At 37.8% G+C, this 10,137-nt stretch overlaps 1 protein-coding gene across 1 annotated transcript; it reads right to left on the bottom strand.

Annotated features, from left to right (window-relative positions):
* Window positions 1–3,764: 3,764 nt before the first annotated feature.
* LOC120415368 (choline transporter-like protein 1) lies at window positions 3,765–10,132 on the bottom strand. The gene is made up of 6 exons (XM_039576890.2): window positions 9,362–10,132; window positions 5,932–6,042; window positions 5,644–5,763; window positions 5,484–5,587; window positions 4,941–5,427; window positions 3,765–4,884 (listed from the first exon to the last, which is right to left on the bottom strand). Exons 1-6 carry the CDS (start codon window positions 9,431–9,433, stop codon window positions 3,895–3,897), a joined length of 1,884 nt encoding a protein of 627 aa, XP_039432824.1. The 5' UTR covers window positions 9,434–10,132; the 3' UTR covers window positions 3,765–3,894.
* Window positions 10,133–10,137: the final 5 nt, after the last annotated feature.

Raw genomic sequence — 10,137 nt, 5'->3', positions numbered from 1 at the left:
CGAAAAATAATCTTCTTAACACCGCAAAAAAACACTCGATTATCTCCGGACTTGCTCAACCGATTTGGACCGTTCTGTTCTCATTCGATCCGTCTTGGGGTCCCACAAGACCCTAGTTAATATTATGAAGTTTTGTAAAGTATTTCAAAAGTTATGCAAAAAAAAACGATTTTAACAAAAGTTCGGAAGATTGTAAAAAGGATGGTTTTTGAAAGAAAACCCGTCAGGTTTTCATTTTCACATTTTCAGAGAGGTATTTCTAAGTCCAAAACATTGAAGATCTGACAACCCTATCAAAAGTTATAAGCACTAAAGTGTTATTTATGCCGGATCTCAGATAATTTGATGAAAACGTTGTCCTATCATGCGACCCATCGTTAAATAGGTAATCAAAAGACCCTTCCATCGCGCCCATAAAATTAAAGTTCTGACAACCCTATCAAAAATTACGAGCAAATGTCCGGCAAATCGTTGGTGGGTAATCAAAAGACCTCTCCAACACCCCAAAAGATTGAAGATCTAACAACCCTATCAAATGAAACATATAACTATATCAATGTGAGGAAGGCTTCAACCAATTTAGGGTGGATCAAGTAACTTTTTTTTTGAGTTAATTGTAAGGATGTTTAGATGATCCTAGAACTTTGCAGAACTCGATTTGATCAAATCTCTAATTTCTGCGACCGAAAACATCGTTCCAATTTTGTGCAAAAAATTACAGATTTGATCAGTTCGAGTTCTAAAAAGTTCTAGGATCATCCAGACATTCTTATAAATCACCAGGAAAAAAAAAGAATCTTCCCGATTGATTGAGTCCGTGTGTGTTATATATTACACATACGTTGAGCTTTGCAGTGTTAGTGTGAATTTTTAGAAGGAATAGCATTTTTCTGCAATTTAAAAATACTTCATGAAAGAGGAGGATTTGTTAAACCTGAGATAATTTCCTTACTGATGTTGCTTGGATACAGCATCTTAATGCTTAAATTTTGAGAAAACGGAGTTTTTCTCTTTCATAGAAATTATTGGATCGTTTTTCCTTCCTCACCCTACTCGAAAAATGAACTTCTTAAATACACCTCCGATTTTGGCCGGATCCGCCTTACTCTGTTCGTTTTGGGGTCCCCTAAGACCCTTTTAAATTTTATTCTGTTTGGTGAAGTACTTTTAAAGTTATGTATGTATGTATGTATGTATGATCCCCATACCCGCACTGCCGTTCTACGCATAATTGTCCCATGTCATTTTTGGACGATTTTGACTTTTTAACATTTTTATGTTTAGTCTGTCGTATACTTTAAGAAATACACATAAAATCTGGTACTTTGTTCGGAAACTCATTGAAAACAACATCCAGTCTGTTTGTCCCATCGTCAAACTTCTACGCATAATTGTCTCACCAAGTATTTTCTCATACGAAATCAATAGATTTATGAAGCATTATGTCGTTTTTACCTGTTGTTTAGCAAGAGTATCATAAAAAGAGTGATAAACTGCTAACTGGGGTGATTAGGGACACACAGGGCGAATAGGAACCCACGGGACAATTATGCGTAGAAACACAGAAATCGATCGAAAAATTTCAATCGCGTTTTTCTCAGTTGCACTTTTTCAAACATGGGACAATTATGCGTAGAACGGCAGCGCAGGCAACTTGGTCCCGAAACACATGTGAGCGCTAGGTGAACAATTCGATCATCTTTTACTCCGTAATCTGTACACCCACGTGCATACGTTTTTTTTGCACGAATTTTAATGCTACAAATACCGGCGCATAAATCAAAATGGTTTCCCGCTTCCCTTCCCAAGCGCCGGAAATTTGTAGCGGGTGTAGGGACACTTTGCATAGACGCCCTTGCTCCCATCACGTCACTGAGGGTATGGAGCGACGAGAAATTAATAAGCATGCCCCCCTAGTCGAACCTTCATTAGAGAAGCAGGCAATCCACAACTCACAGCGAACGACCAAGGGAACACCCTACCGCGTATTTAGTGGAAATTGGCGTAGTTAGTCTTGAGTGGAATGAGTGAATGTTAGCGTATAAGTGAACGTGTTTTATGTACTATAACAAGAACGGGCTCACCAAATTATGTATCTTCAATACCAGCTTCATCTTCAGTATCAGGAGTGGTCCGATTTGATTAATTTGAGATGTGAAGTACTTTTAAAGTTATGCCACTAAAAAGTTTTTTTGTAGCTACTAAAAAGGGTAATTTTTGCATAACCTCAAAGGCCGGGTCTTTTTGCAAACGCGCGAGAGTCGCGCAGCATGCATGTCGCCCGGTTGCCACATTGCTTAGGCAGTGTCTGCGTCTCTTTTGGAAAAAGTCTGTATTAATTATGTTGTTGAATACATCATTTTGTCTTGACAAAGATTTACACGAACTTTTTACTGAAATATACAACTCATAAGACATTGTTTGGCATATCAGCACTTTTAAATTCAATTACAGCCCCCCCTATCTCCTTTATTTTGGAGAGTTGGTTAAAAAAGAATTGAAAATTGCTGTTCAGGTAAAAACAATAATTATAAAAAAAAATGAAAAATAAATTAAAAAAATGTAACAAAAACAAATTAAAAAAAAATCTTAAATTAATTTGTAAATTCAACCTAAAATACAACATGAATGTGAGGAAGGCACCAACCACCTTAAGGTGGATTAAGTAACGTTTTTCAATGGTGTATTAATTTGTTAATTATTATTGTGTATTGTTTTGTGAATTATTTTTTATTCATTTCAGCTAAATATTTTAGAATTTTAGAATCAAGAGTAACCTTTAAAAACGCGATAAAACACTTTTTAAGTTATTTTGCACATTTACAAATATTTGGCTAGATTTTTAGGATGCTAAATTATTTATTTTTATAGAAAAAATCCACAAAGGCTTAATTTTTTAACATTGACAATCGATCCAATATATTCCGTGGTATCGCAAGTTGTACAATGAGGGCGAATTAGATTACACTGAAAATACTGATTGTATCTGTCCGATCGACAACGACAAACAATGAAAAGTGTACGAAATTTGCCCAGCCTTTGAAAAGCATTGTTTTCAGGAGTGCTATTCCTGCATAAAGTATTTTTAAATTGCCTAAATTTGAGCATCTTTCTGATAATTTAACGAAATACCTATAACTTAAAAATGGTGAACTTTATCAAAAAATTAAAAGTTATTTTCGACTGCAAAATTATTTTTTTTATATTTTTAAAAAATTTACCAACCTGATCAGAAAATCACTTCTCAGGATACAGAATTTGGAATATTCAGAAAATTGTATGGAGCCTGTATGGAAAACTAATGATGCTAAATGGCTTTATTTTAACATAGGGAATGCATGTTTCATCTAAATAAAAATTTAGAACAAGAAAATATAAAATTTATAATTTAAAAACCTGAAATTAAAAAAATCTTGGTTTTAAAATTGAAGGATTTTGCTCAAAATGCGGAAGAAGGATAAGTGCTCCACAGCTCAGGGGAACTGTAAAGAATTTTCACCGAGTTAAACGTTAAGTTGAACCAAAAGTTGAGGCAAAAATACAAAAACTAGGTACAGATATTTCAATTAAGTATTTGGGAATCATCGATTTTTTAACAATATTTTGTACAGTTTATGTTTCCACGTCCGTGATAGGGAAACACATTTTTGATTTGTAAGGATTTGTACGGAAACAAGAATGACGTGTAATCATTACTGATTATAAGAATTATAAGAAAATGGATGATGTTCAATTTCTTTAGTAACAAACCCGAATCAAACAACTTTGCTCAAAATTGTGCTTTTGCTTTATTTAAAAAAGATTTCAGTTCCGAAAAAATCACACGCACACAATTGTGTAGAAAACGAAAAACGCACAGAAAACCCTTATGCCTATTACAAATTGAGTGCACTCTCAGTCCACCGTTTCCGAGATGGCTTTGGTGAGTTTCTTCCGCGAGCCGGATCCCTCGTCAGTCGTCCATGCTTTGCCCTCGCGCAACGTACTGGCCGTGCGGCTATCGTGAACCGCCAGCGCCTTCTTGGAGTTTTGCACAAATTCCATCAACCCTCGGGACATGTAATAGGGTCGACTGATCCCATCGTTCGTCTCGCAGTCCTCGCAAAAGCAGAGGAATATCGTGTCCACCGTCATCTCGTAAACCGTCATGAAGCAGTGCGCCACCAGATAGGCGAAGATTCCCACCAGGATGATCGGAACGTACGGGTGGTGCAGGCCCTGCTTCTTCTGGATCAGCTCCATGCCGACGAGACACGTTACGACCACTACGAACACCTTGGCCAGGATGAGGACGAAGTCGCCGACCGAGTTGATGGCGAACACGCGCAGTGCATTGTTCGTGAGGAGCCGGAAGGCGTTCTTGCCCGCGGTGCAGAACGAATCGCCGTGCATGGCCGTTACGATGTACGCGTTCCGGGTTAGATACTGGAGGAACTTTTCGAAGCACTGCAAACAGCACTGGCAGCACTCGAAGATGCAGGTCGTCACGCGATTCTGGTGCTCGCGGATGGAGTACATAAGCAGCTTCAGCGTCGCCCGGAGGAACTGCACCACGGCTATTACGAACGATCCGAACGCGACCGTTCCCAGGTGATAGCGGAGCAGGTTACCAAAGGCGCGCAAGATCGGGCTGCCCAGCTGGGACTTGTTGCGCGTGAAGAACCAGCAGGCCACGGCGCCCGCTATGACCATGTGCTGACAGCCGATGATGAACTGACAGAACCAGAAGAACGCCAGCAGGTTGTACCATCGAGTGAAAAGCATTGTCGTGTCCTTAACGTAGTGAGCGCTCTGGTTGTTTTCGACGCGCAGCATTCCGGAACTCTCGATCCACATGGTAAAGTACACGTACAGGACGATGACGGCCGCTATCGAGATGAAGGTCTGCAAGAAACACAAAAATGAGGGAGATCGTCAAGTCACACAATCCTCCACCTTACCAGAATTGGTTCCAGCAGCAGGAACGGCATGTTCGAGATGGCCTTGCCAGCTTCCCGGAACAACTGCACCACCAGCTTGATCCTTTTGCGCATCACCAGAATCACCAGGTACACGATCAAGGTCGCCACCGTGGCCGCGATCGCGTAGTACAAGTAGTTGTTAACCCGCGCCTTGGCACCCTCGCCCGCTTCGCTGGACATCTGCTCGGTCTCAAAGTGCCACTTGACCCACAGCCAGATCGTGCCCACGGTACAGACGACGATCACCGCCAGCAGTACCAACCACACGATCAGCCCGGGCAGAATCCGCAGCAGCACCAGCGTCAGCAGCGAGAACACGAACGCAATCACGCACAGCCACAGGATGTCCACCGAGCACGACTCCAGATCCTCGGACACCTCCTGGAAGTAGTTGCGCAAGCCGGTCCGGGTGGCCACCTCCTGAGCGGGATTCTCCTTGCGGATGCAACGGTTCAGGAAGGGTTTGCTGCAAGGAATGAAACATTGATCATCAACCTCCGAACTCAATCCGAATCATCTTACTATCCCTCGGTGTCCTCGCAGGTGGCCACACACTGCCGGTGCATGTCGGCGGAAATCCCGGACGATTCCACCAGCAGGAACTTTTGCTCGGTACGATCGACGCCCTGCAGCAAATGATACCAATCAATAACACACCCAACTCCACACTAGGATACCATACCTTGCATGACAGATCCTTATCCGGTTTGTTGTCACGGCCGCACACGTTGGCACAGTCGTCGTACCCGTTGATGATGCGGTAAATGTCCCCGAACGCCATGCAGTAGATAATGAGCACCAACTGTGTTTGTGTGCCGGTGGTGAGTGGAATTAGATGTAGGTCGGGAAAATGGACAGATGTTTGATTCATATATAGGTTGCGTGCGATTAGTTAAGGAGATAACAGTGAGAAAAAAGAGAAAGCAATTAATTATGCATTTTCAGCACTTGGCGTGAATCGCCTTTTTACCAGGATCAGGATAAACGCTGCCTTGACCGCGATGAACAGAATGTCGGTGCAGTGGCGATCGTTTTGAAACGCGTTGGACTCATCGCGGTGGGGAGATGCTGCCGTCGATTGCTTTAGAATGGATGGAAGAGATATTATATAAAAAATATTAGATACAAATGATCAAATTAAGTCACAAATTATTTGAAAATTTAAATATAATAAAAAGTCGAAATAGATCCATTGTGACATTTTTTTTTAATTAGCCGTGAAATTTTCTCAGAAGATATTGGTATGTATATTTCCTATTCGTGTTGATGTGAATAATTTGCCAAAAAAAATTTTCAATCAATTGTAGATCTTCAAAAAGCATTCCTTTTTTGGTCTCCTAAAAGACATAAAAAATTAAACTCCCCTAGAAAAATATATTATTTTAAATTTTTACGAAAAATATATATATTTTTTTAAATTTTGACGAACCGTTTTGAAATCAAATCAATTTCAAAATTATTTAAAAAAAAAAACAAAATTTAAGTGTGAGTCAGATTGTTTGCTCTGCAGCATTGCTTTGGCGTTCTCGATTGTGAGATTCCTACTCGAAACTAGGTGTCCGATGGCTCGATTGTTGAGGCAATTGCAAACCTTTTTTTACACCTTAGAATCCATCCACTCCGGGATTCCAACTGACGACCTTTGGATTGTGAGTCCAACTGCCGACCAGCGACTCCACCAAGACAGGAACCAGGGAGACGATTCCTACACCATTGAGCTATTGACCTAACCTCTAGGTTGGACCGGGCCAACATTTACTTCCCTGTCCGACGGAAGGCATGATCAGACAAATCGCGTCTCGAAAAATGCCACCGGGACCGTCAGGGATCGAACCCAGTCCAACTGGGTTCGATACCACTACACCACCATCCCGGTAAGTGTGAGTGTTTTGTGAAAAAAAAGGTTATTCAAAATTATAATTATCAAAATTGTTCAACAAGTCGAGCATGACAAAATTGTAGCGCAGAAAAATTTCAATTGTAAAATTTATCAATCAAATCTTAACCATCATTTTTTTTGTAATTCAGAATTACAAAAATGTAATAACCAATCTGATAGGAAGATTTTTAATGCAGGTTTACGTAATCCCAAATTACAAGCAGAGACCACAAAAGACCTGGGGGTCGTTAATGGGGATGGTTTGATTGACCAACAGCAGTGTGGCCACTTAAATCCCATTTTCAAATTTTGACTTTCCCCGGCTTTTAAAAAAATTGAAATTATAGGATTTTCCTTCCCAAAATATTGAAAATCAAAAACTGTATATAAAAAAAATGTGAATAAATAAAAAAAAAAGCTATTGAAATTTTTAGAGCAATTCTCTGAGATTTCGGTCATTCGATTTTTTTTTGTATTTTTTAATCCGGCAGAACATTTTTTAATGCCTTCAGTATGCCCAAAGAAGCCATTTTGCATCATTAGTTTGTCCACTTTTTCATACAAATTTGGCAGCTGTCCATACAAAAATGATATATGAAAATTCAAACATCTGTATCTTTTGAAGGAATTTTTTGATCGATTTGGTGGTACACTGAAAAAAATGTTACACGGATAAAAATCAGCATTGATTCAAAAATTCATAACTCGGTCAAAGATTTTTTGCCCGTTCTGGAAATGTCTGAAAAGTTGGCATTTGATGTCCCCTAAAACATATCAGAAAATAAATAAAAAATAAAAATAGTTTTTTTTGCAATTAAAGTTTTAGTGACAAAAAGTAAAATAAAAAATCACCAACAAATTTTAACCGTGTATAATTTTTTTCAGTGTAGTCCTTATCCATACCTACAACTTTGCCGAAGACACCAAATCGATCAAAAAATTCCTTCAACAGATACAGATATATCATTTTTGTATGGAAAAGTATATGGACAAACTAATGATGCAAAATGGCTTCTTTGGGCATACCGAAAGCACCAAAAAAAGTTTCAGCCGGATAAATAAATACAAAAAAAAATTAAGAAAAAAACCGAATTCGTAGAGAATTGCTGTTGAGTAAAAAAATAAATAAATAAAAAACTTGAAGAATAGAAGCAATCATAATTGCGATACTAAGAGAAAACAAATTTTAAGACATTTAACAACAATTTAAAACTTTAAAAAATAAAATTTCTTGGTTCATTTTGAAAGTTGCCCAATTTATAGTTTTTGTTCCTTGATTCTAATAGGAAATGAAAATAGAATGGCAAAAAGTTAAAAATAACTTAATTTTTAATTTTAGTCCTATTCTTTTTTAGAATTATTTAAAAAAGAAGACACTTATATTTTTTCTAAAACTTTAATATAGATATCTAGGGACTCATAAAAAATATCAGGTTTCCTTTTAAATTTTGTGGATTATGAAATTTAATTTAAATTTTATGTCAATTAAAAATCTAGTTCAATAAAAAAAATGCTTTACCACTCATTTTACGTGAAATTTCATGTCACATAAATTTTATGTGAAATTTTATGACAAATTCAAAACGTCTTGAATCTGGTTTTGTTGTTTTTACAATTTTATCTTTTTCTTATTTTAAAAACTCACAAGGCGGCCACTAAAATCCAATTTTCAAATTCCCAGTTTTTCCCAATCTTCCCGAACCTAAAAAAAGCATTTCGCATCCAATTTTTTTTTTGAATTTCAAAACATTCTTCAAAAAGTTAATATCAACCAACGAACAAAATTAAAAAAAAACATAGAAAAACAAGCTATTGACAATCACAGTAAAATAGAAACTTAACAAATTTATATAAAAAAATCACTGAATTAGATAGAAAACTTAAGCAATCATTTTTTAGAAAGTAAGGCTTCAATTACAATACCTAAAATAAAACGTAAACGTAAACGTAAAAAATACTGAATTTCAAATTTAATTCTCAATTTTATTTTAGTTTTTGCTAAAACATAAAACATTTTATCCAAATTTCGAAATATCAAAGAATTTGAGTGAAAATTTATTTTTATCAAGTTTCAGTCTGTTGGTTATCTAGAAATCATTATTGGTTTATCAGTTATCAGTAGGTATTTAAATGTTTTGTTTCCAATGCCAAAGCCAGTTAGTCATTTTATGATTTTTTTCTATGAAAAATTAAATTCTATGAAAATATTTGTAGAAAAATACCCTAAATGAAAATTTCCTGAATCTATTGTGCTTTTTATTAAGTTATCTTATTAAGCGATTTCATTTGATAGTTAAAAAAACATTTGCTATTAAACTATTTTTCGAGCAAGTACTCGTGCTTCCCGGCTTTTCCCGACATTTTGACAAAAAAAAAAGAAATTCCCGACATTTTCCCAAATTTTTGTGGATTTTGTGAAGTGAATAATAAATTATAGTTAAATAAAATCAAAACAAAATCTTTTTGAAAATTATGATTTTTTTGTTGATTTATATCCAGCGACCTGTGACCATATACGCACCTGCACCGATTCACCGGGCGACACTTTATCCGAACGGGCTCCAAAGCAGCACAGGTGCGCTGTGGCTCCCATGTGAGTGATACGTTTGATGTGGTTTTCCGCTGCACTTTTATATCAATTTCCGTCGTCGAGATTAGTAATCCATATCGGGCACTCTTCACTTAATCATGATTACTTAATTTAAGTATGTTTTCTCTCTGCAAACAACACGACTTCTGCGGTACAGATACCTCTACAAGGACACTACTATTCTGTCTACCAACGCGAAATCGATCGATGTGTCCTTTTCTGCTACACTTCGGGGTGTCCTGTTCCGTTTCGCGACTACCGTATCCTTTCAACGTTGGCGCGCGACTGACTGTGGTGGCGGGCACCTGACCTGCGAGCCTGCTACGTCCTGAATTGCAGAAGTGCACCCACCCACCCTACCGTTGAGCCTACCAACCGCACCAAATAACAGCAGACAGACAGACGCAAAAATAATAACTCCAATCGGGTCAGCCCTCGTCCGACTGACTATACTGGGAATAGCAGCAATGCGAGTATGTGGAGGAGGTCCATAATTTAGCAATGTGTAGGGACTTTTTGTCGATGGGGTATTCCGATAGGCCAAGCAGTCTCCTGGTTGAACCTAACAATTTTCAACAGACTTTTAAATAAACATCGGTGGAAGTATTCGTGTATAGTGAAATTCACAAGTTTGTTATTTTGATCCCTCAACAACAACCATTTGGGTAGTATAGTCAATCAATATCCCTGGCTGCAGGCTGGCTGGT

Source organism: Culex pipiens, chromosome 3 (assembly GCF_016801865.2).
Source record: "Culex pipiens pallens isolate TS chromosome 3, TS_CPP_V2, whole genome shotgun sequence".
Classification (NCBI taxonomy): Eukaryota; Metazoa; Arthropoda; class Insecta; order Diptera; family Culicidae; genus Culex; species Culex pipiens.
Note: the sequence above shows the minus strand (reverse complement) of the source record. Positions and strands in the feature narration are given on the sequence as shown.